At 40.7% G+C, this 27511-nt stretch overlaps 1 protein-coding gene across 2 annotated transcripts; it reads left to right on the top strand.

Moving 5' to 3' along the window:
- Positions 1-697: 697 nt before the first annotated feature.
- On the top strand, positions 698-27206 carry atpaf2 (ATP synthase mitochondrial F1 complex assembly factor 2). Of its 2 annotated transcripts, XM_073061025.1 has the most exons (8): positions 698-883; positions 3188-3232; positions 5849-5997; positions 16550-16647; positions 17258-17338; positions 18489-18601; positions 22019-22134; positions 26945-27206. In XM_073061025.1, exons 1-8 carry the CDS (start codon positions 793-795, stop codon positions 27080-27082), a joined length of 831 nt encoding a protein of 276 aa, XP_072917126.1. In that variant the 5' UTR covers positions 698-792; the 3' UTR covers positions 27083-27206. The 2 variants fall into 2 exon arrangements, with proteins under 2 accessions (XP_072917126.1, XP_072917127.1); XM_073061026.1 differs by lacking the exon at positions 3188-3232.
- The last annotated feature ends 305 nt before the right edge of the window (positions 27207-27511 follow it).

Raw genomic sequence — 27511 nt, 5'->3', positions numbered from 1 at the left:
CTTTGTTTTCCTGTGAAGAAGGTGAATTATGAGGAGTGGAAAATGATATATGCCAGATTATATGGGGGATAGATAGAGAATGGAGGCAAAGAATCTTGGCAAAGATTTTTAAAAATCCAGATCACTTAAATTTGGAACAATTTGACTGAAGTGATGTTGGAAGCAGCTACTCTGCAACATTTAGATGACCGCTTTATCAACGTAGAACATAAGGCCTATGGTATAAGTGCTGGAACATGCCATTAGTACAGATAGAATCTCGATGGTTGGTAGGAAGACAATGACCTAAAGGCCTGTTTTGTGCAATACGATTCAAGGGCATATCATAAACCACATCTTACTGCCTAGTTGATCTGAAAGCAAAGACTGACATTTTTATTAACTTTTCTACAAAGGGCATACAGTATGGGTCAGTTCCGTGGCGACATGACCTGACCCATCCTTCAGCACACTTTGGAAAGCACAAGACCCCGGCACCCAGCGCCACCTGGGGTTTACAGGGTACAGCAGCCACACCAAAAACAACTGTACATCTAAATGAAGAAATTATTCCCTTTCTTCTCCCTGGTTAAAAAACATTTCACGAAACAGGGTTGGAAAGTTTCCCGCCTCCCAGAGGGTGAGAAGGATACCGAAATATTGTGCTGTGATTGGATACCAGGAACGTCAATCAATTCCGTGATGACGAAATGGCCGGTGTTTGTGCGTGGAGGTGAAAGGTTGGGAAAATGGCGGCGCCCTGGAGGCGACGTGATTGATGTGAGAGTTACTGATACTTACGGGGTGGGGAGGATGTTGGCTCGCTGCTGGGCCCGGGCTCCGGCCGCCCTCAGATTTGGGCTTGGTTGCAGAGTGGAGTGCAGGCGACGATACCCGGCAGCAGGTGAGCGGCAGCGATGATTTGGTGCAGAGACCAGGGCTAAGAGTTGGGCCGAACATCTCTTGGTACACGGTTTTGAGGTTCAGGTTCCATTGTGAATGTTTGGGCGCAAACTGTACTGTCTTTCCACTGTGACTGAGGCGTTTTTGCAGTATCCGAGAGGCGGATGTAGAACATCCCACGGCATGTTCTTCAGAAAGAATGGGCGTGTTCTCGCCGGTGTTTTGGCCACTATATTCTTTAATAAGCATGATAGTAAAATTAGTGTGTTATTAATGCATTGCTGTTAGTAGGATCGTGATGTGTGTATATGGGCTAACGTATTTTAAACACCCTATTCAGTTGTATTAACCAGGCCTGCATTATCTCCAGATACCTCTTACAAATCTTGGGATGGGGGATCAACCTTAACATTAAAATAAGCATACCTTTGACTGTGGACGTTTTTGGGAACTCCAAAAGTTGCAGGATAGCAGAAAGTTCATGACTCTATGGGGCTTGAAGTAATTTTTAAAGATAAAAGGCATTGAGTGGTTGTCTTTTGTATTTAGTAACAGTATTGAAGTAGAGGATCCGACGTGATCAAATTAAATAGCGGAACGGACTGGAAGACATGAATGATTCACACATGTTCTGTTGTCTATGTTTCTCTTAAAGCTTTTCCACTAGAGCACAGTAGAAATTTGAAACTATCTGCCTGGCATTGATAAGTAGAAAACATAATCACATTTTTAAAAAACGTAAACTACTTCATTTACTATAATTTAGGGAGCAGAAAATAGAATTAATATGGACAGTTGTGTTTGTCAAATGTAGGCTTGATAAGGTTAAATATTCTTTGAATCTATGAAAGGAAATTTATAAATGCTTTTTTGGAGTTGGTATTAGCTTCTTAATGTCTCCTGAACTGTGCATGATTCATAGTTATGTTTTATTTTGCTGTATGAACTCAGAAGATTAATCCATATAATGTAACTAAGGAGCATGTTTATAGATAACTTGCTGTGTATTTAACATATAACTAAATGCATCATTATGAAGATTGTATTTGTGGGAAAGATTGAAAATGCTAAGACAATTGAGTAACCGATCGATGTTGGTTGTCTTTCCGCATTGTTGTAAGTGACAAGTCGCGCTGTTGTTACTTCAGCAAACTGATATTGCCATATTCTTCTGAAGCGGAGTTCAGAACTGTGAACAGTCCCAGTAAGTCATTGTTGCTTGTATGTAAATCAAATAAAATAGCCTGTATTTAATACTTTAAACTAGATAATGGCAGGGGAAGCTATAATAGCCATTACAGAAACACTATTGTAAAATGAATATGATGGACTAAGATAATTAACTTTTAGGAGAAATGGGTAAAGGGAAGATGAGTGGTAGTGCTGATTTTTTTAAAAAAAGGGAATAGTGAGGAAGATTCCCCAGGTTCATTACTGGGGGTGGGGGATGATTGTTCTGTGACAAGAGATAGTGCTGCCACATGAAAGAGTGTCTCAATGCCGGGATATTTTGCAACTTTGGTGTACTTGGAGCCGGAGCCCTCAGTCTCACATTAAGAATGTGGTCATTCATGATTGTGATAAAGAGATATCTCTTTACCTTGAAGATTGTAAATTTTCAGAGTTTGTTATTATCAGAAGCTTGTTGATGCTCAGTTACTGAGTGTATTCAGAGTGGAGATTAATACGTGTTTTGATATCAAGTGTATGAGATTAATACAGAAAAATGGCACTGAGGTAAAAGATCAGTCATGTTGGAGCAGTTCAAGTGGTTAAACGGTATTATTTTGCTTCTAAAATTAAACTACAAAACTGGACTAATGCCTGGAATGAGCAAGTTGTCGTTGAAAGGTTAGATGGGTCGGGCTTATATGCATTGGAGTTTAGATGAGTGAGAGGCAGTATAAGAGCCCTGGTGTTTTCATTGGCTGAATGTAAGCTCATGAACACTGCCTCGATATTCCTTTGCACTATTTATATAGTTTTGTCACGTGTAGTAATATGTTTCTGTACTGTGTTGCTCCTGCAAAACAAATTTCACATCGAATTTAGTGATATCAAACCTGATTCTGATCAGGGGTCACTGCTGAAAAATATAGGGTCATCAATTCAGGTGGATTTGTCTTTTGATGTTCTGGGCCACTTCATCAAACAATGGTGGAAACAGAGGGTTTAAATATTCTTAAGTCAGAAGTAGCTTAATTCTTGATAAGAAATGGGGGGAAGTTAACTGCTAACTGTTTCTTACATGTTTGCAGCATACTTGTGTTTGTTAGTAAGAAAAAGATTTCGTCTTTTTTTGTAGAACGAAAGAAATTTTATGAGAACGTAAGCATTTCGCAAGGGGAAGGTAAGATTTTTGTGAATAAAGATAATTTTCTAAAATCTTAATAGTTTTATTCTCTTTGGTTTATCAACTTCATAGAAGCTGTCTATTTTCAACAACTCTTCAGTGAGAGCATTTTCACTGGGCCCCTAAATTGACATGCTCAACAGTCATTATTGTCCAGAAATTTGGCTGGACCATTGATTGGAAGATCAAAATCTGGGTTTCATTTTGGTGACTTATTTCCTAACTCCTTAAAAACTTTCCACTATCTTCTAGAGTAAGTCAAGGCTATGATCCATTTTGTTTCTGGCATAGGTGCTGCCTGATCTATGCTTTTGAAGTAGTTTGGTTTTTTTATGTAATCCAGTTATTGCATATATGCAGCTCTGATGACATTGAAGAAGTCCAACCTTAAGCATCAAGCAACCCAGTTGATTGGTACTCAGAATCTCTACTCTTCCCACTTTTGCTGGACCATAACTGCCATCTGTACATTGGTCAAAACTTACTGCTGTAAAATGTAACAATTTCTTCAACAAAAACACCATCAAATACATCAAGAGGAATGTAGGTAACAGCTACCTGAGAACTATACAACCTGCTGTGGAAATTCCCCTTTAGGTTGCACACTGTTCTAAATCTGTTTGTTCTGTTTTCAATCTTGAAACTCCAGCAATATTAGAAGTGTAATAAACTGTGAGAAATCTTGAAGTTGTGAAAATGCAGCTTCTGTTGTGGTAGGTGCTGATAGATATTAGGCATTTTGTGAACATTTCCAATGTAAGATTTCTATAACTTTGCTCCAACTTTAAGGATTGTGGAAACATTTTTGCTCTGTGATGTAAATCCAGTTAGAGAGTCTATTTCACAGGAAAAGTTTTAACTGAAGGCTTTGGTCATACTTGATGCTTTGTAAACTGCGACAACACTGAGTGAATTTATATACTTGACCTAATGGAAACATGGGAAGATATTGGAGTCAGTTGTTAAGGACGAGGTGATGGAGTACAGGGAAAATCCTGCCTGCCGAACCTGCTGGAATTCTTTGAGGAGATTACAAGTAGGATGAATAAAGGCAATGCAGTGGAGTTGTATATTTGAACTTTCAGAAGGCCTTTGACAAGGTACCACACATGAGGCTGCTTACCAAATGAGAGCTCATGGTATTACAGGAAAGTTACTAACGTGGTTAGAGCATTGGCTGATTGGCAGGAGGCAGTGAATGGGAATAAAAGGATTCTTTTCTGGTTGGCTGCCAGGGACTAGTGGTGTTCTGCAGGGGTCGGTGTTGGGACCGCTTCTTTTTATGCTGTATATAAATGATTTAGATGATGGAATAGATGGCTTTGTTGCCAAGTTTGCAGATGATATGAAGATTGGTGGAGGGGCCGGTAGTGTTGAGGAAACAGGTAGGATGCAGAAGGACTTAGATTAGGAGAATGGGCAAGAAAGTGGCAAATGAAATACAATGTTGGAAAATGCATGGTCATGCACTTTGGTAGTAGAAATAAATGTGCAGACTATTTTCTAAATGGAGAGAAAATCCAGCAATCTGGATGCAGAGAGACTTGGGAGTCTTTGTGCAGAACACCCTGAAGGTTAACTTGCAGATTGAGTCGGTGGTGAGGAAGGCAAATGCCATGTTAGTATTCATTTCAAGAGGTCCAGAATACAAGAGCAGGGATGTGATGCTGAGGCTTTATAAGGCACTGGTGAGGCATCACCTTGAGTATTGTGAACAGTTTTGGGCTGCTCATCTTAGAAAAAATATGCTGGCATTGGAGAGGGTCCAGAGGAGTTTAACAAGGATAATTCCATGAATGAAAGGCTTACCATATGAGGAACGTTTGATGGCTTTGGGTCTGTACTCGCTGGAATTCAGAAGGATGAGGGGATCTCATTGAAACCTTTCGAATGTTGAAAAGGCCTAGACAGAGTAGATATGGAAAGGATGTTTCCCATGGTAGGAGAGTCTAGGACAAGAGGGCACAGCCTCAGGATAGAGGGACACCATTTCAAGATAGAGATGCGGGGAAATTTCTTTAGCTAAAGGGTGGTGAATTTGTGGAGTTTGTTACCATAGGCAGCTTTGGAGGCCAGGTTGTTGGGTGTATTTAAGGCAGAGATGGATAGGTTCTTGATTGAACATGGCATCAAAGGGTATGGGGAAAAGGATGGGAACTGGAGTTGAGGAGGAGATAGGAAAAAGGGATCAGCCATGAATGAATGGCGGAGCAGACTCAATGGGCCAGAAGGCCTAATTCTGCTCCTATGACTTATGGTCTTATTTGTATTTCTAGTTTTCTAAAATAGTTCATGTTTATTGTACAGCAGTTAAATTATTAAAATAAATGCAAACTGTTTTAATGTTTGGTCAATTTAAATATAATCTGTGCCAACAAATAAAATAATTTTGTATATGATTGTATGGAATTTGCGTTGCCCTTGTTGCGTTTTGTTTATTTGTTAATCTGTTAACATGCATGTCTCACGGATTGGCAATGCCAAAAAGAAATTCTTGAGCTGACCAGACTCTCTTCAAGAAGCATTGAAAACTCTTGGTTAAAGTGTAAACTATTGCATTGTTTGGAGGCCACTACTCTTTATAAGGCCCTTTCTTTTCTCTGCATGTCACAGGAGGTGCATTTGAGATAAATCTTGACCGCAGGAAGCTGAAGACTCCTCAGGGCAAGTTGTTCACGGTTCCCAGTGAAGCTCTGGCGATTGCTGTTGCCACAGAATGGCAGTCCCAAGGAGATGTACTGCAGTTCTTTACCATGCATCTGGTAGGCTCTACTTTTTAATTATGCTACTATCAAACAGAGCTTATAAAATTGTGGGCAAGTGAAATCAAAATCAAATCAGAAAGTGCTGCATCTGCAGAGCATTAATGTTTCAGGTTAATGACTTTTAAATTAGATTTTCAGGAAAAAAGTTTGAAATGTCATAGGTTTTAAGCAAGTGTAGTAGTCAGGAAAATGGAGGGAGGTAAGCAAAGAACAGAATTGTAAGGACTTGGATAGGGTTGAAGGTGATGATTAAATGAAAAAGGATGATGGTGCAGGATTTGTGAAAAGATTGTTGTTTTCTGAACAGATGTTTTGTTGGCCATTAATATAGGATATTTCTAGTATGCATTTACATCTTTGAGAATTTGAGTCTCAGAAAATTTATGTACGACATTTTATTAAAAAATAAATGTGTATGTTAAAATTATCCTCTTTGCCACCCTTGGAACCTGACTGGTGCTAGACACAGAAAATGTGGACGATAGAAATTGCCCTCTGAGCAGGAGAAATGTTCTTTGTGAATTTAGACAATTCTGAATCATGTAAGAGTTCTGAGAACTGTAGGTAACCCAAAGTTTCCCTAAGTCAGAAATGCTGGCTACGATCACAAAAATTGCACTGTTGGGTTTATTACCTACAGCTTAATTACAGATTGTGGTTGATTTTAGGTGCTAGTTAGATATAGTTAATTAGTATAGATCTGATCTATGATTCAAGACATGCCAGGCCATGGAAGTTGCTGGACCAGAGAGTTTTAACCTGCATATCAATCTAAAAGTCATTTGGAGAGGGGGAAAAAAAGGATGAATTTGAAATGCATGACTCAGTCAAACTGTTGAAATGGGCAGGAAGTGAGAAGTTAATCTATGGGCGATCTCAGAAGACGCTCATTGGGAAAAGCAGAAGGCCACAGCCCTCAGGCTCCTTTCATGATTTAACAAACACCCGACTAATCTGATTGTAACCTCAGTTCTTTAGTCCTGTTTACCTGTGGAAACATTTCACTCCCCTGCTATCAAGAATGTATGTATCTTTGTCTTTTAAGAGAAAGTTAAACAAATTTGATTCTGTTGTTCTTTAAGAAAGGGAGTACCAAAGACACTTGACCATACAAGAGAAAAGTTTGCCTTTTCTGTCTTAAATGGATAGCTGATAATTTTTAAACAGTGACCCCCTTAATTCCAGTTTGTCCCATGTGAGGAAAAAAAATCTTCATCCGGTCAAGATTTCAGGATAATATATATTTCAATCATTTCTGTTCTAAATTCCTATAACTTTTCCTTATTCCAGGTATTATTCGAATAAACCTTCTGAGCTACTTCCAACACATTCTTCCTTAAATAAGAGACCAGTTCGAATCATGGCAGTGCAGATGTGCTTTTGCCAGTCCTCTACAAAGCTCAAACGTAACCTTTCTACTTTTGTATTCAGTGCCCCTAGCCATTAATGCCTGTGTGCTAGCCTTTTTGCAAATCAGACATTAGGCCACACTGATCCCTTGGTATGTCAAAACACTCTGACGTGTGCCAGACGAAGATTTGAGGCCAGTGTAAGTCGGTTGTATTAAATGGCGGGACAGGCTTGAAGGGCTGTATGCATACTCCTGCTCCTCTTTCCTTGTTGCATAATCTCCAATTCTTAGCATTTAGATGACATGATTTTTTTATCTTCTTGCAAAAATGGACCGTTTTACATTTTCCCTCCCATAATACTCCATTTGCCAAATCTTTGTCCACTCAGCATTTTCTTTTAGCCTTGTCTTCATCTCAACTTGCTTTCCCACCTTTCTTTTATGTAATCAGCAAATTTATCAATGTACTTTTAATACCTTCCACTGAATCATTTGTATCAATTAGAGTTGAGGTGCAGAAACTGATCCAGTTGTACAGTGATATGAAGCAGAAAACGGTCAGTTTTGCTTACTACTTCCTGTTGGATAGTCAATCATTTATCCATGCCAATTTGTTGCCTCCTACAGAACTGTACAAAAGTCTTAGGCACGTGTGTGTAAAAAAAAAAAAAAATACTGTAAAGTGAAGAAGCTTTCATAAATGAAAAGTTTCCAAATACCAATAAAAACTATAAAGAGTAGTAAACAGCAAAAAAAAACTAAATCAAATCAATATTTGGTGTGACCACCCTTTGCCTTTAAACCTGCATACATCCTCTTAAGTACACTGTCATGCAGTCTTATAAGAAAATTGGCAGGTAGGTTGCTCCAAGCTTCTTGGATAACTTCCACAGTTTTTCTGCAAGACTTTGGCTGTCTAGCTTGCTTCTGTCTCTCCAGGTAATCTTGGGCAACGTCGATGATGTGAACAGGGCTCTGTGGAGGCCATACCATCTGTTGTAGAACTCCTTGTTCTTCTTTTTGCTGAAGATAGTTCTTTTTGCTGAAGATAGTTCTTTATGACCTTGGCTGTGTGTTTGGGGTCATTGTCCTGTGGCAGACTGAAGTGGGGACTTTGTGACAGATGAGAATCTGCTCCACTTCTCAGCATCCAGTCCTTGTGTTTTTCTGTGTAGGCAATTTTCTCGGCTTGTTTCCACTCCAGAGGAATAGCTTTTTGGCAGCAACTCTTCCATGAAGAACACTCCTGATAAGATTTCTGCGGACTGTAGATGAGTGTACTTGGGTTCCAGTTGTTTCTGAGTTCAGAACTGATAGCAGTGTTGGACTTCTCTGATTTAGAAGGGATGTCAGTTTGATGTATCTCTCATCGGCTGCACTCAGATTCTGTTGCCAACCACTGTGTTTCTGGTCTTCAATCTTGCCTATTACTTTGTGATTCTTCAGAAGAGCTTGGACAGCACATTTTGAAACTCCTGTCTGCTGCAAAATTTCTTCTTGGGAGAGACCTTGTTGATGCAGGATAACCTCTTTGTGTCCTGTTAATGTGCTTACTCTTGCCATGTTGTCAGAATTGATGATTTGAAGGTTAAACAGTCACTTTTGCCACACCCTCACCTTTTAAGTTGGTTGTGCTTCACTCAGTTTGATTCCTCTAACTGTTTCAGTTAATCAGTTTAGTTCAATCAACTCATTGTCATTGAACAACATGCACAAAATGCTGGTGGAACGCAGCAGACCAGGCAGCATCTGTAGGAAGAAACACTGTCGATGTTTTGGGCCGAGACCCTTCGTCAGGACTAACTGAAAGAAAAGATAGTAAGAGATTTGAAAGTAGGAGGGGGTGGGGTGAAGCTAAGAGCTGGAAAGTTGATTGGCAAAAGGAATACAGAGCTGGAGAAGGGAAAGGATCATGGGACGGGAGGCCTAAGGAGAAAGAAAGGGGGAGGGGAGCACCAGAGGAAGATGGAGAACAGGCAAAGAGTGATGGGCAGAGAGAGGGAAAAAAAGGAGGGGGGAATAAATAAATCAGGGATGGGGTAAGAAGGGGAGGAGGGTCATTAATGGAAGTTAGAGAAGTCAATGTTCATGCCATCAGGTTGGAGGCTACCCAGACGGAATATAAGGTGTTGTTCCTCCAACCTGAGTGTGGCTTCATCTTGGCAGTAGAGGAGGCCATGGATAGACATTTCAGAATGGGAATGGGACTTGGAATTAAAATGTGTGGCCACTGGGAGATCCTGCTTTCTCTGGCGGACTGAGCGTAGGTGTTCAGCGAAATGGTCTCCCAGTCTGCGTCGGGTCTCACCAATATATAAAAGGCCACACCAGCCGACTCACAGGTGAAGTGTCACCTCACCTGGAAGGACTGTCTGGGGCCCTGAATGGTGGTGAGGGAGGAAGTGTAAGGTCATTGATCATTAGCACCAGTTTGTTATCTTTGTTTAATCATGCACTGGGCTAGATACATACAGGTTTTTATTTGAAAAGTGGTCTATTACTTAATATGTTTCTTTCATTAATGAAATAGTGAAAGAAAATTTTTTAAATTTCTTTGTTTTATTTTTTTGGAAAATGAATGTTTGAATATCTAAAATTTTCTCTTCTACTGACACACTTTTACAAAAGATAAAAAGTAAACATCGAAAACAAAATTTATATAAAAAATCTCGGGCGTCCAAGACTTTAGCACAGTACTGTGTCCCACAATCTGTTATTTTTTTTTCATGAAGTGGCTGCTTGTCAATTATGTACATTAAAGTATAGTGCATCCACCACACACGTTGCTACTTCAAAGAACTCCAGAAAACTAGGCAAATGTGATCCTTCACTCACAAAACTGTGTTGCCTTTGCCTGATTACCTTGATTTGTTCATCCGTGATCAACACTTGACTTGCCAAGTGTTCATTAATCCTGTTGGATCATTTGCCTGTAATTACCTGGTTTATTCCTGCTGCCCTTATTGAATAAGAATATCATATCTGTTGTTGTCCAGTCACCTAGCACCTTGCCCGTAGTCAGCAAAGTTTTAAAAAGCTTTGTCATGGCCCCACCAATTTCTGCCTTGACTCTCATAGCAGCCTGTGACAGAGATCATTAGGTCCTGGATATTCATCCACCTTTGTCCTTGTTAAGGAATCTAATACATCTTCCTTTTTAATGTTCACATGATCTAGAATATTCCGCACCCCCTCCTTGAAGTCCACACTGCAATATCTTCTTTATGAATATAGTTAAGTATTTATTTAAGGCCTCGCCCACATTGTCTGGCTCCACACACACAGAGCCAATTTGGGCCCTCATGGTCCCCACTCTTTACACTGTGCGCTTAATTTACTCGTAGGATCTTTGTGACTTTTTTCTTAAACTTTCCTGCCAGTGATATCTTCATCCACTCTTAAGCCCTCAATATCCCTTGACATTGAACTCCTTGGATTTGCCTTCCTTGGCTTTCACCCTAACAGGAACACATTGGACCTGAACTTCCACAATTTCACTTTTTAAAGTTTCCCACTTTAAATTTTAACTCCTCCTGGCCTTTCACACTGATGCAACCCCATTTAATATTTGGACAAGTTAAACTCTCCTACTATATAGCCTATTGCATTTATACTAGATTTACCCACATATCTAATCTTGTCTGCTGCTACCTGTAGTGTGAACCTAGCTAAGTAATTTCCTCTTTATTTCTAAACTCTACCCTTATGGGCCATAAGAAGAGCCCTCTAAGGTAATTTCATGGTCTTACTCTATGTTGCAGTGCTTCTCTTTTGCTTACTTCCCTATCAACCTGAAGCTTTCTATATACTGAATAATGAATTACCAATCTTGGCTTTCTTTCAAATATACCTCTGTGATTGCAATTGCATCACATTCCCATATTCAGATCAATGTTCCAAGTTCTTCTCTCCTTGCCAAAAAAAGTTCAAAATAAATTTATTATCAAAGTATGTATATTTCTCCATATGCTACCTTGAGATTCATTTTCTTGCAGGCATTCACAGTAGAACGTAGAAAAACTACACACAAAGACTGACAAACATCCAATGCGTCAATGAAGACAAAGTGTGCAAATAAATTAATAAATAATACTGAGAACACAAGTTGTAGAGTCTTTGAAAGTGAGTCCATAAGTTGTGGAATCATTTTCTGTGTCGAGGTGAGTGAAGTGATCCACACAGATTCAGGATCCTGTTGGATGAAGGGTACTAACTGTTCCTAAACCTGTTGGTGTGGGACCTAATACCCCTTTACCTCCTTCCTGATTGCAGCAGTGAGAAGAAAGTGTTTGCTGGATGGTGGGTGTCTTGCTTTCATGTAGATGTGCTTGATACCTAATTTACTTGCATATCTTCTCTATTTTCCATTGCCCATGATAGGCTGGGCTGTGTCCACCACTTTTATGTTCAAGGGCATTGGTGTTTCTATAATAGGCCATGATGCGACCAGTATTAATACTCTCCACTGTGCATCTGTAGAAGTTTGTTGAAGCTTTAGTGACATGCCAAAAGTGCGCAAGCCTCTAAGACAGTAGAGGCATTGTCGTGCCTTCTTCATGTTGACGCATATGTGCTGGTTCCAGGACAGATATGATAATGTCAAGGAATTTAAAGTTACCCCCTCTCCACCTCCGATCCCCTCATGAGGACTGGCTCATGGACCTCTGGTTTCTTCCTCCTGTAGTCAATAATCAGCTCTTTGGTTTGTGAAGTTACCATTACTAGGGAGAAGGTTCTTGGGAAATTGAAAGGTCTGAAGGTGGGTAAGCTACATGGTCTACACCCCAGCGTTCTGAAAAAGGTAGCTGAAGAGATTGTGGAGACATTGGTAATGATCTTCCAAGAATCACTAGATTTTGGAATGGTTCCAGAGGACTGGAAAATTGTAAATGTCACTCCATTCTTCAAGAAAGGAAAGAGGCAGAAGAAGGGAGTTTGTCTGACCTCAGTGTTTGGGAAGATGTTGGAGTCGATTGTTAAGGATGTGATTTCAGAGTACTTGGAGGCACATGATAGAATAGGCCATAGTCAGAATGGTTTCCTCAAGGGAAAATCTTGCCTGGCAAATCTGTTTGAATTCTTTGAATAAATAACAAGCGGGATGAACAGTGGAGAATCAGTTGATGTGAACTTGGATTTTCAGAGGGCCTTTGACAAGGTGCTGTACATGAGACTGCTTAACAAACTGCAAGCCCATGGTATTACAAGAAAGATTTGAGCATGGACAATGCAGTGGCTGATTGACAGGAGGCAAAGAGTGGGAATAAAGAGAGCCTTTTCTGGCTGGCTGCCGGTGACTAGTGGTGTTCCACAGGGATCTGTGTTGGAACCAATTCTTTTTACCTTATATGTCAATAATTTTGATGATGGAATTGATGGCGTTGTTGCAAAGTTTGCAGACAATATGAAGATAAGTGGATGGGGAAAGTAGTTTTGAGGAAATAGGCTACAGAAGGACTTGGTCAGGTTCGGAGAATGGCCAAAGTAGTGGCAGGTGGAATACAGTGCTGGAAAGTGTATGGCCATACACTTTGGTAGAAGAAATGAAAGGGTTGACTATTTTCTAAATGGGGAGAAAATACAAAAACCTGAGACTCGGAGATTTGGGAGTCCTCGTGCAGAATTCCCTAATGGTTAATTTGTAGGGTGAGTCTGAGGGAGGAAGGCAAATGCAATGTTAATATTCATTTCAAGAGGACAAGAATATAAAAATAAGGACGTAATGTTAAGAAAACTCTGATGAGGCCTCACTTGGAGTATTGTGAGCAAGTTTGGGCCCCTTATCGTAGAAAAAGTTTGCTGAAATTGGAGAGGGTTCAAATGAGGTTCACAAAAATGATTCCAGGATTTTTGGCTTGTCATATAAAGAGCGTTGATGGATCTGGGCCCGTATTCACTGGAATTCAGAAGAATGAGGAGTGACCTCATTGAAACCTATCGAATGGCTCTGATAGAGTGGACGTGGAGAGGATGTTTCATATGTTGGAGTACCTAAGACCAGAGCACACAGCATCAGAATAGAGGGATGCCCTTTTAGAATGGAGATGAGGAGGAATTTTTTGAGCCAGAGAATAGCGAATATGTGGAATCTATTACAAAAGGCAGCAGTGGAGGCCAAGTCTTTATGAATATTTAAAGTAGAGGTTGACGATGCGAGGAAAAACGTATCAATCATGATGGAATGGCAGAGCAGACTTGATGGGCCAAATGGCCTGATTTCTGGTCTATACCTTATGGTTTTGCTGACAGTAAATGAGAGGTTATTGTCGTGACACTTCAGCCAAATTTTCAACCTGCCGATTTGACACCACCTTTGATTTAGCCAACAAAAGTGGTGTCATAGTAAACTTGGCCACACAGCCGTAAGTATGAAGTGAATAGAGCAAGGGCTAAACGTACAGCCTTGTGGAGGAGAGCTTGCTAATCCATGCTGACTAGGGTCTATAAGTAAGAAAATCGAGGAAGCAGTGATATAAGAAGCAAGGAATTTGACAGGTACCCCATGCGAGGCTTATTGAGAAAGTAAGGAGGCATGCGATCCAAGGGGACATTGCTTTGGTTGAGTAAACTTGGTCTTTTCTCCTTGGAGTGAAGGAGGATGAGAGGTGACCTGATAGAGGTGTATAAGATGATGAAAGGCATTGATCATGTGGATAGTCAGAGGCTTTTTCCCAGGGCTGAAATGGCTAACATGAGAGGGCACAGTTTTAAAGTGCTTGGAAGTAGGTACAGAGAAGCTATCAGGCAAGTTTTTTACGCAGAGAATGGTGAATGCATGGATTGGGCTGCTGGCGATGATGATGGAGGCAGATATGATAGGATCTTTTAAGAGACTCTGGACAGGTACATGGAGCTCAGAAAAATAGAGGGCTATGGGTAACCCTTGGTAATTTCTAAGGTAAGGACATGTTCGGCACAGCTTCGTGGGCCGAAGGGCCTGTATTGTGCTGTGGGTTTTCCTATGTTTCTAAGGAGGTATCAAGGCCTTGGTGTTGGACCTGGGTGATTAGTTTTGAGGGGGTGATAGTGTTGAATGCCGAGCTGTGGTCAATGAAGACCATTCTGATGTTTGAGTTACAGAGCTGAGTGAGGAGCCAATGAAATGGTATCTGCTGTTGACCTGCAGAGGATCTAAGTCACTCCTCAGGCAGGAGGTGATGGGTTTCATAACCAGTCTCTCAAAGCACTTCACCACCATGGATCCAAGTGCTCCTGGAAGACAGTCATTGGGGCAGGTTATCACTTTCTTTTGGGCACTGGTATGATTGAAGCCTGCTTGAAGCATGTGGGTACCTCAAACTGCTGAAGCAAGAGTTTGAAGATGTCAGTAAACACTCCAGCCAGGTCTTCTGTACTCAGCCATGTTCTCCATCTGGGCCAGATGTTTTCTGTGGGTTCACCCTCCTGAAGGATGCTCTCACATCAGCGTCAAAAACTGAAATTACAGGGTTGTCGCATATGCATGTAATCCAGTCAGATTCTATCCATTACAATAAAGACAATTTCTCTCGTGCCTTTACGTACCCTCAGCTGCTCCAGACTGACCTAGTTTTCCTTCTACATTCAGTGGCCTAATAGGTACACCTGTACACCTCATTAATGCAAATATCTAATCAGCCAATCATGTGGCAGCAACTCAATGTATAAACGCATGCAGATATGGTCAGGCAGTTTAATTGTTGTTCAGACCAAACATCAGAATGGGGAAGAAATGTGATCAAAGTCGCTTTGACAGTGGAAGGATTGTTGGTGCCAGATGGGTTCAGAATCAGGTTTATTGTCACCAGCATGTATCATGAAATTTGTTAACTTAGCAGCAATTCAATGCAATACATAATATAGAAGAAAAAAATTACAGTATATGGATATTGAATAGATTAATAACTGCAAAAACAGAAATAATATATACTAAAAAAGGTGAGGTGGTGTTCATAGGTTAAATGTCCATTTAGGACTCGGATGGCAGAGGAGAAGAAGCTGATCCTGAATCTCTGAGTGTGTGCTTTCAGGCTTCTGTACCTCCTTCCTGATGGTAACAGTGAGAAAAGAGCATGCCCTGGGTGCTGGGGGTCCTTAGTAATGGACGCTGCCTTTCTTAAACACTGTTCCCTTGTAGATGTCCTGGGTACTTTGTAAGCTAGTACTCAAGATGGAGCTGACTAGATTTATGGGTTGGTTTGAGTATCTCAGAAACTGTTTATCTCTTTGGGTTTTCACACAGGACAGTCTCTAGACTTTACAGAGAATGGTGTTGAAAAACGTCCAGTTCGTGATAGTTCTGTGCGTTAAAATGCTTTGTTAATGACAGAGGTCAGAGGAGAATGGCCAGGTTGGTTCAAAGTGACAGGAAGGCAACAGTAACTGAAACAACTACGAGCTGGTGTGCAAAAGAGCATCTCTGAATGCACAACATGTCAAAGCTTGAAGTAGATGGGCTAGAGCAGCAGAAACTACACTCCGTGCATAATAAAGTGGCCACTGAGTGTATATTTGTACCTCCTTACAACACACACAACTGCACATTTACATTGTAAGCCATTCCCCTGCCAAATCTGTTTATCAACAAACCTTCCTCCAAAGATGTTGATCCCATTTTGGTTCATGTGCAATACGCTCTGCTTGTACAGTCCTATTTTACTCTTTAATGATCCTATGATCAGAAGATCGAAAGTCCTCTCTCCTACATCATCGAAGTATGTGATTGATTACTTCTGGAATCAATGTGCTTATGAGCTTTGGAATAGTTATGTAGCCAGACCAAACGCTTATTCTGATATCCACTTGCACACGATACAAGAAGTAATCCAGAGATCACATGCTTGGAGGTCTGGCTCTTTCATCAATGAATGTCCTCACTCCCTGCATTCATCACATTGATGCAGGATGTCATCAGCTTTTCTACCTATTGATGTGGATCATAATTTCTCTCCTCCCCTTTTAGAATGCCCTGTGACTGCTCTGAGGCATTCTTGACCCTGGCACCAGTACGGAATTGTTTCGTTTGAAAATCTCTTTCACGGCTGACGAACTGTTTACCTGCTCCACTTGCAATATAGTCTCCCAGTCTTTCCTCTCAGCTTCCTAGTCGGTTTAACATCTTATCTGAAAGTGGCTCATTCAAAAGTGACATTGGATTTGTACAGCAATGAATGGTTGTTGATTTTTGAAGCTAAACTGCAAAATATTTTCTTTGATTAGACAACGTTGTGTAACACTGCCCTGGATAATCCAACGAAAAGAACAAAGGAACAGCTGATTAGGTCAGCTCTCAAATTTCTGGACACAGACGTGGTCTGGTGAGTTGCATTTGTTGAGGTGAGATTATTAGTTGTTCCATGTGAGTGTGAACTTCACATATAAATGAAGCTAATTCAGTTAATGAATTAAACTCTGACATTATCCTCCAGGCACTAATCTTGGCATGCGTAGCACTGGGTTGGGGTAGGAAAGAAGCAGACAATGACCTGTTGGGTGGGGTTGATGAAATGTGATGAGGACTTTTTTAGAAAAACAGATAACTGTCTGGGTAGCCAATTGAATGGCAAATGCAATTCAGTGAAGCATTTTGTAAGGTTTGGGCATAGAAATCGTGGCAGGCCACATATCACCTCAAGCCATTAAGTTTCATCTGTACCCTTTCAGCTTTTCTTTCATGGTATCACTCACCAGCAAAATAAATTTTAATTGGTGAAATGCAAAAGGGAGAAGTTTGGGAGTTTCATTAGAAGCTAAAGATGTTTTAATTGCTGATCTTTAATATTGATATTAATTAAGATTGTTTTGATAATTTTTTTTAACTTAAAAGGTAGCCCAGGTTAAAGTACAATTGAAGTAATGGGGTGACTTCAGGATCTTGAATAATGAGTCTTAACTGACCCTCATCCACACCTGTTCATGTTTGTGTAGCTACAGAGTGGTGGAGCCACCTGGCTTAGTGGAGCTTCAGAAAAACGAATGGGATCCTGTTGTTGAATGGATAGAGAACAGGTAAGGTTTGATTCTATGTGGAACCACAGCTAGTCAATATGTGCTTGGTTTGACTATACAGTTGGCCCTCCTTATCTGTGGGGGATTGGTTCCGGGAGCCCCCACAGATACCAAAATACGTGGATGCTCAAATCCCTTATTTAACCTGTCTCAATGTAGTGGTCTTTAGGACCCGACGGAACTCCAGACTTTATTTAACCTGTATCAGTGCAGTGGACTTTAGGACCTGGTGCAGCTCTGAATCCACAGTGTTTCTCTTCACGAAAATAATCACGATCACAATTGAAAATAAAGTGGAGGTAATAAAGCGATCGGAAAGAGGTGAAACGCCATCGGTCATTGAAAAAGCGTTAGGCTACGATTGGTCAATGATCGGAACAATTTTAATGGAGCATGTGAAAGGCCTTGCCCCGATGAAAGCTATAATTATTACTAAGCGATGCAGTGGTTTAATTACATACGTTTTTTAAGTGTTTTATATGCATAGAAAGGTAAAATATATACTATACTAAGACAAACATTTTACTAACTGAGGCTACATAATACCGGATGTACCTGTTCCGACTTCAAATCTGACTTAAAGACTGACTCAGGAACAGAACTCGTTCATAACGCGGGGACTGCCTGTACTTTTAAATCATCTCTAGATTATTTATACCATGTTATACTGTATTGTTTAGGGAAAAATGACAAGAAAAGGATAGTCTGTACATGCGCAAACAACGAGTGCTGAAAAGAGAACTTCTGGGTTTTCCTGATCTACGGTTGGTTGAATCCGCGGATAAGGAGGGCCGACTGTATGTTCTTAGAGTTGAAAGGGGTTTTAAAACTAGAGCACAATTGGTGCATTAACACCCTTTAAACAGAAGTAGCTACATAACATCAGCAAATGTTTAAAATGTATCAAAAAAGTTGCAGATGCTGGTAATGTAAAATAAAAGCAAATTTTTGATCAGGCTGCAACTATTGAAAAGAAATGGAGTTGATGTTTTAGGTTGAAAACCTTTTATCAGAACTGGGAAGGAGAGAAAAACAATTTGTTAGGCTGCAGGGAAGTTGGGGCATGTGCTCTGAGCAGTAGTAGTTTAAGAACAAGTATTTCTGATTCCTTCTGTTTAAAATTCATTTACACATTTTTTCCCCCTAACAGGTATGATGTTGAGATTGGCTTCTCTACAAATATCTTAGGACCAAACATTCCAAGCAAGTCCAAGGAGACCTTTGAAAAACATCTCTCTTCATATAACTTTTGGGCACTTATAGGTATGTGATTAATTAATCCTTGGCCTCTGTTGTGTATTCTTGATCAAGTGACAGAATATAAAATGAGGATTCACTCTGTCCTCTTTAAATGGACTATTGTTGTGCTTTGTAAGCTTAAGGTTATCCACAATTCTGCTGTCCTATTTCTAACCCTCGCAAGGTTCTGTTCTCTTTCACTCCTGCACTGGCTCAAACACTGACACTGCATTGATTTTAAAATTCCTTTTGTTTCCAAGTCCCTTCATTCTCTCATCTCTCCATCACTTCCTTCAGCCTTGGAGCACGTGGGTAAGTGCATTTTTCCAGTTAGTGCACAGCCTTGATTTTAGTCTGTCCATCTTTGGTTGACTTGGGTCTAAACTCTAGAATTTCCACCTAAACTACTTCAGCTTCTCCCCATTAAGGCATTCCTGTCTGGGTAATCTCTGGGTCATTCACCTGATTTGTCATTATGTGGTTTAATTTTGTTTTATTGGATGATGCTTCAAAGTGTTCTTTGGGACTTTTTGCTGCATCTAATGTGTGACATAAATGAGGAGCTACAGTCATAATTTGCATCGCTGTATTGCTTCATCGACTCCACAATATTTTGGAGGACAAAGAGTAGGCAATCATCAAATGGAGAACTAAAGGTTTATGAACACATGAATGATAAGCTGAAAAACTTTTTGTTCATCCTATTGCCATTCATGTTTTTGAAAGCTTGTTTCTTGTGATAGAAATGCCAAGAAATTCTAACGCACCCTTATTGGGTACCAGTGACTATTTTCAGCATCAACAGGAATCTTCTTGGTACTCCATTCAGAAATTGGGCTCCAGTTGGCTCAGAACCAGAAAACTGACCAGAAGTATAGCTGCTGGTGTGCTGCCTTTGTGGTTGCATCAATGTATTGGATTCTCTTGAGATATTGACACCCAGGAACTTATATCAGTGCACACTTTCCGCCATTGACCCCTCAATGAGGACTGGTGTGTGTTCTCCTTACTCCCTCTTCCTGAAATTCACAGTCAGTTCCTTGGTCTTGCTGCCATTGAGTCCAAGGTTGTTGTTGCAACACCACTCAACCAGCCAATTTACCTCACTCCTGTATGCCTCCTCATTGTCATCCTTGATTCTGTGAAGAACATTGATAAATTATTAGATGGCATTTGAACTGTGCCTAGCTGCACAGTCAGGTGTAGGGGGAGTAGGTCAGAGGGCTAAGCTCACATCCCTGAGTTGATTAGGAAGGAGGAGATGTTATTACCAATCTGCACTGACTCTTGTCTCCTGCCGAGGAGGAAAAGGATCTAGTTGGAGGAGGAGGTACAGTGGTCCAGGTTTTGAGGCTTGGTTGTTAGTATTGAGGGAATGATGGTGTTGAACACTGAGCTGTAATCAATAAGCAGCAGCTTGATGTGTGTATTGCTGTTGTCCAAGGCTGAGTGGAGAACCAGTGAGATTGCACCTGCTGTGAACTGTTGTGTCGGTAGGCAAATTGCAGTGGGCCCTGGTCTTTGCTCAAATAGGAATTAATTCTAGCCATCACCAACCTGTCACAGCATTTCAGAGTATGTGTGAGTGTTACTGTTGAGGCTCTTTTCGTGCACTATATGATTGATAACCTTTAGGAGCAGGTGGGAACCTGCAGCAGTGAGGCTGAGATGCCATTGAACACTCCAGCCAGTTGCTTGGCAGAGGTTTTCAGTATTTTGCTAAGTACATCTTATCACTGAGCCAATTTTGAATTATTTTTCCTTTGGATTCCATGTAACCTAACCTACCAAACCAGTCGAACACTGGGACTTTTACAAAGCCTTGCTAGGGTCCAAATAGACAACATCCACTGTGACCTTTCTGGTTAATTCTTAAAGAGAAAAGCTAATTCTATGACACAATTGGATGTACAGCAACTCTGGCAGAGTCTGATCAAGGCCTGATGCCTTGTGAGGCTTCACTCATCCTCTTGAAGGACGTTATCATTTGTCTTCGAGACAGGGATATAGTTTTATGCTCCCTTTCAAAGCATGCATAAAAGATGTTGAGCTTATCAGAGAGTGAAGCATTGCTGCCATTTATGCTGATAGGTTTCACCTTATGAGCTGTAATGGGATACATACCCTGCCTGAGCTGTTGTGCAGGTATGACCTTTTAGAAATATTTAAAGGTAGGAGTAGTATTGATTGAAAATAGAACATTACAGCATAGTACAGGTCCTTTGGCCCACGATGTTATGCCAACCTTTTAGCCTACTCTATGATCAATCTAATCCTTCCCTTTTATATAGCCTTACATTTTTCTATCATCCATATGCCTATCTTAAATGCTGCTAATGTTTCTGCCTCTCCCACCACCCCTGGCAGGGTGTTCCACATATCTACCACTGTCTGTGTAAAGAACTTACCTCTGACACTCCTCCCCACCCCCATACATTCCTCCAGTCACCTCAAAATTATGCCCCCTTTTATTAACATTTTCTACCCTGGGGTGAAAATCTCTGACTCTCCACTCTACCATCTTGTACACCTCTGTCAAGTAACCTCTCACCCTCCTTCACTCCAAAGCAAAAAGGCCTAGCTTGCTTAACCCAACTTCATAAGATGCAGCATCCTGGTAAATATACTCTGCACTTACTCTAAAGCTTCCACATCCTTCCTGTGGTGTGGTGTCCGGAACTGAACACAATATTCCACGTGGTCTAACCAGGATTTCATAGTGTGGTGTCCGGAACTGAACACAATATTCCACGTGGTCTAACCAGGATTTTATAGAGCTGAGACATTACCTCTGACTAATGAAGTCCTGTAAGGTAGACATTAACAGTGTTTTACCCCAGGGAAGGGGGTTCTAAACTAGGGGGCATGAGAGGGGAAAGTGTTTCATACAGAGGGTGGTATATGGCATGAGCTGCTTAGAAAAAGTAGTTGAGGCAGATCATTAAAGAGGCAATTGGGTAGCACATAGTAGTGGAACTTGGAGGGATATGGAAATTGGGATTAGCTGGGTTAACAGGGACTCGTTGGGCCAAAAGGCCTGTATCCACGCTGTATTGCTCTGAGTCCAAGGATGTGTCGCTGTCTTTGCGGTACTTTCTTGGAGAATAGTATGTAGTGGAGTAATGACTGAACGTAACATGTGAACCTTTTTGCCATAATCTTAATTGACTTCTTGCTGGTCATTAAAGGGTGTCATCCAATATGCTCTGTGAATTTTATTGACCCCCCCCCACCACAATGTGTAGAATGAAAGAGTTGCTTCCCTTTACTCTCAAGGACAGATTCCCTTTTAAAACATTTTTCTGTGGGGAGTTTATGTAGAGAAAGAATAACTTCTTCATTAAGTATGTAATATAGCTTCCTTTTCACTTGTAATTAAAACTGCCTTTGAAAAGGTGAGAAAAACCTTGTTGAAATTGTTGCCTTTGTTATTTTTTTAAGGTCTGGAGTATGTCATCCAACAACTTAAATCAGTGGTTCTTTCCCTAAATCTAATTGATCGAAACCTCAGCGTAGAGAAGGCTGTGTTACTGTCTCGGCTAGAGGAACAATATCAGGTATGATATATATTGGTGACAGAGTATATTGTGTCATGTACTCCGAACCACAAACTCCTACTTATGCTGGCCAATAGATATAATACTGAAAGCTCTCAGCATATCAGCAAGAAGCAGCGATGATGTCTCAGCTCAAGGGTTCTTTATCATATGGAAAAAGGTGAGCATGTGTTCGAACATAGGCCATACAAGAATAGAGTACAGGGACAGGCCCTTTGCCTCACAATGTTGTGCCAAACCTGCTGAAATGTAAATCAAAAATCCCCTAAAAATGAATTCCTCCTTCCTACACAATGTTCATATCCCTCTATCTTCCTCATATTCATTTTTCAAAGTTCACAGTTCATTTTATTGTCAAAGTATGCATGTACCATGTAACTGATATTCATGTGCGTATTTAAATGTCTCTTAAAACCCTCTAATGCATTTACCTCTACCACCATACCAGGCAGTGTATTCCAGGCATCCACCACTCTGAGTAAAAAAAAACTTACCCCTGACGTGGCCTTTGAACCTACCCCCTCTCACCTTCATGCATGCCCTCTGGTGCTAGGCATTTCTACCCTGGGAAACAGATGCTCCCTGTCTACTCTACCTATGCTTCTTATGATGTAATAAACCTCGATTTCATCTCTTCCCCCCCCCCCCCCCCCCAGCTCCACTGCTCCAAAGTAAGCCACCCAAGTTTGTCCAGCCTCTGATGCCCTCTAAACCAGGCAGCATCCTGGTAAACTTACAGCCTCTCCAAAGCCTCAATATCCTCCTTGTAGTGGGGCGACCAAAATATATGCAATACTCTAGATGTGGCCTAACCAGAGTTTTATAAAGTTGCAATGTAACCTCTTGACTCTTGAACTCAAACTCTCGACTAATAAAAGCAAGCATTCCATAAGCCTTCTTATCGACCCTGTCGACCTCCACTTTCATGGAGCTATGAACCTGGATCGCAAGACCCCTGTTCAGCAACACTGTTTAGGATCTTCCCTTAACAGTGAACTTACTGTCTCCTTGCTTTTACCCTCCCAAAGTGCAACACCTCACATTTATCTGCCCATATTTGCAACTGATTTATATCACACTGTATTCTATGCCAGTCTTAGACACTATCCAGAAATCCATTTGTCGTATCATAGATGAGGAAGATATGTTCAATGACGGAATCCCATAAGGTGATGAAAATTATGGAAGATATTGTTGAATGTGGAGGTTGAGCATTTCTCTGAAGTGTAAAAGCGGATATGCAGGTAATAGATTAAAGACACTTGAGGCTCTATCAACTAAGAAGGAATACTTCTTAAAGATGCTAGTGAAGGAACTCTTCTAAGAACTGATGCAAGTGAGGTGGACAAATGAGGGAGAATGAAATGGAGTTCTTATAGGAAAAAGCAGGGTGGGGGTGTAATTAAAGTAGCTGTGTGAGTTGATCAGGGCGGGGGCTGTAATTAAAGTAGCTGTGTGAGTTGATTAGGGTGTGTGGTGTAATTAAAGTATCTGTGAGTTGATTAGGGTGGGGGCAGTAATTAAAGTATCTGAGTTGATTAGGGTGGGGGCTGTAATTAAAGTATCTGAGTTGATTAGGGTGGGGGGTGTAATTAATGTAGCTCTGTGAGTGTATTAGGATGGGGGTGTAATTAAAGTATCTGAGTTGATTAGTGTGGGGGGTGTAATTAAAGTAGCTGTGTGAGTCGATTAGGACGGGGGTGTAATGAAAGTATCTGGGTTGATTAGCGTGGGGGGTGTAATTAAAGTATCTGTGTGAGTTGATTAGGGTGGGGGGTGTAATTAAAGTAGCTCTGTGAGTCGATTAGGACGGGGGTGTAATGAAAGTATCTGTGTGAGTTGATCAGGGTGGGGGGTGTAATTAATGTAGCTCTGTGAGTTGATTAGGACGGGGGTGCAATGAAAGTATCTGTGTGAGTTGATCAGGGTGGGGGGTGTAATTAATGTAGCTCTGTGAGTCGATTAGGTTAACAGTGGATATTGTTGCACCACTGTCCTCTGAGCTGGAGATAGCAAGAAGGGAAGAGGCAGCAAAACTTCCATCATCACCTGCTAGCCTGTAATTATTGCCAAACCAGTTTACTCTTGAGAAAAGGAGCAATGGCTTATTTAAACAATATAAATTCTTATGACAGTTGTACTACATTACATTTCAAAATTAACTTATTATCGTAGAACATATATGTCACCATATACAACTCTGGAATTCATTTTCTTATGGGCATTCAAAGAAACACAAAATAATGAAAATCTAAACACAAAGGTGGACGAACAACCAGTGTGCAAAAGACAAACTGTGGAAATATAAAAAAATAATACATAATAAGTTATAATCTCTGGAAAATTAATTGTTGTGTTCTTGAGAATGTGTCCATAGTTTGTGGGGTCAGTTCAGAGTTGAGGTGAGTGAAGCTGTCCACACTAGTTCTGGTGCTTGATGGTTGAAGGGTCCCGAACCTGGTGGTGTGGCAGCACTGAGAATGAGAATGAGCACGGCCTGGATGGTGGGGGTCACTGATGATGGATGCTGCTTTCTTGCAGCAGCACCCTTTGTAGATGTGCTCAATGGTGTTGTTGGGAGGGTGGAGGTGTCTTTTCCTCTGATGAACTGGGCTGTATCCACTATTTTTTAAATAGGCTTTTCAGTTCATAGTCATTGGTGTTTCCATACCAGGCCAGTCAGGATACTTGCCACTATACATGTATAGAAGTTTTAGATGACATGCTGAACCTGTGCAAACTTCTAAGGAACTGAAGAAATTGCCGTGCCTTTTTTGTAATGGCACTGATGTGCTGGTACCAAGACAGAACCTTTGAAATGATAATGCCAAGAAATTTAAAGTTACTGACCTTCTGCACCTCCGATCCCCTGATGAAGAGGCTCATCGACTATGGACCTCTGATTTCTTCCTGCCATAGTCAATAATCAGCTCTGGTTTTGCTGATAAATGACAAGTTTTTACTCATGTAGAGAAGAGGGACAACATGCCTCAAAGCAGAAATATTCTGGAACTTGTAGGTTAAGAAAGAGGATGTGTTGGAACTTTTGGAAAATATTCAGTTTGGTAGAGACTTTTGTATTTGCACAGCTTATGGTCTTTTGCACATTGGATGTTTGTCTGTCCTGTTGGGTGTGGTCTTCCATTGACTCTATTGTGTTTCTTGGATTTAGTGTATGCTCACAAGAAAACAAATTTCATGGTTTTATATGTGTACTTTGATAATAAATCTACTTTGAAATCCTTAGGGGTGGACAGGATATACTCTTGGATACAATGTTAAGCAAGGGAAGAGATAGCTGCACCTTTGGAGGTTATCTTGGTGTCCTCACTGGTCATTAAGTAGTATCAGAAGATTGGAGGGTGGCAAATATTCTTTTGTTTAAGAAAATTATAGACCAGTGAGTCCTACTTCAGTAGAGGGAAAATTACTGGAGAAGATTCTAAGAGACAGGATTTATGAGCATTTAGAGAAACCTAGTCTAATTGGGGTTAGTTAACGTGGCTTTATGAGGGGTAGGTCATGCCTCATGAGCCTGATTGAATTCTTTGAGGATGTGACAAAGCAAATTGAAAGTAGAGCAGAAGATGTGTATATGGATTTTAGTAAGGCATTTGATAAGGTTCTCCATGATAGGCTCATTCAGAAAGTCAGGAGGCATGGGATCCAGGAAAACTTGGTGCATCGATACAGTATTGGCTTGCCCATTGAAGGCAGAAGATGGTTGTATATGAAGAGTATTCTGCATGGAGGTAGGTGAGCACAGGGGAACTATGTGTGATTTTTCTAAATGACTCGGATAAGGAAGTATAGGGGTGGTCAGTAAGTTTGCAGATGACATGGAGGTTGGTGGAATTGTGCATAGTGTGGAGGGTTGGCATAGTTTGCTGTGGTATATTGACATGATGCAGAACTGGGCTGAGAAGTGGCAGATGGAGTTCATCTGGGAAAATCATGAAGTGATACACGTTGGAAGCTCAAATATGAAGGCAGAATACAGGGTTAATGGCATGATTTTTAGCAGTGTGGAGGAACAGAGGGAACTTGGGGTCCAAGTCCATAGATCCCTCAAAGTTGCCACACAAGTTGATAGGGTTGTCAGGAAGACATGGCATGTTTGCCTTCATTAGATGGGGAATTGTGTTCAAGAATTGTGAAGTAATGTGGCAGCTATGTAAAAACGTGGTTACATCATGCTTGAAATATTGTTTTTAGTTCTCATTGCCTCATTAAAAGAAGGAAGCTTTAGAGACAGTGCAGAGGAGATATAGCAGGATGCTGCCTGGACTACAGAGAATAGGTTGTGTGAGTTTGGGGCTTTTCTTTTTAGAGAAAGGAGGATGAGAGGTGATTTGATAGAGGTGTACAAGATGATCAGGCAGAGATAGTGGATGGCATGATACTTTTTCCCAGGTGGAAATGGCTAATACAAGGGGGCATAATTTTAAAGTGATTGGAGGAAAATATAGGGAGGATGTCTGAGGTAAACACATTATAGGTATTTGAGGAACTCTTAGCTGGCACATGAATGATAGAAAAATGGAGGTGTATGTAAAAGGGAAAGGTTAGATGATAGAATAGGTTATAAAGTCAGCACAATGTTGTGGGCCTAAGGGCCTGTATTGTGCTGTAATGTTCTATGTATGAGTTGCAGATTTATCTGTTGGAGTAAAGAAGTGCCTTGCTTTTAAGCTCAAAAGCAGGCAACGTAGGAGTACTTGGTTGCTAATACCCTTTTCGACAAACTATACTGACCTTTTACACTGGAATCAATTTGTTGTAAATATGGTATGGTTACTTTTGCTTATAGATTGAGGTTTGGGGAAATGTTGAATGGGCACATGACTACGATGTCTATGAACTACGATCGCGGACTGCAGCAGGAGCCTTGTTTGTCCATCTATGTTCGGAGAACTCCACTATGAAACATAAGCTGTTGCAAGACTGAGCTGGCTGACTGACCGACTATTTAGTTCCTTTCTGTATCTGAGATTCTTTTTTAGCTGTATAAGAATGTAATTTAAAAACAAAAAATAAAACATTAAAATAAAATCAGTTTTATCCATTGAGAATTCTTGAAAATCACTTGAATGATTTATTTAAAAACTGTAAATATTAAATTCATTGATTTCATACATTTGGGAATTAATAACCATGAAAGAGAAAGTGGGCCTCATTAACAAATGAGAAAATCTGCAGATGCTGGAAATCCGAGCAACACACACAATGTTGGAGGAACTCAGCATGCCAGGCAGCAGCTATAGGGAAAAAGTACAGTCAATGTTTTGGGCAGAAACCCTTTGGCAAGACTGGAGAAAAAAGCTGAGTAGCTTTAAAAGATGTGGGGGATGGGTAGAGAGAGCCACCAGGTGATAGG

The sequence above is a fragment of the Hemitrygon akajei genome, chromosome 11 (assembly GCF_048418815.1).
Source record: "Hemitrygon akajei chromosome 11, sHemAka1.3, whole genome shotgun sequence".
Taxonomy (NCBI): Eukaryota; Metazoa; Chordata; class Chondrichthyes; order Myliobatiformes; family Dasyatidae; genus Hemitrygon; species Hemitrygon akajei.
This window is presented reverse-complemented; position numbering and strand designations above follow the sequence as displayed.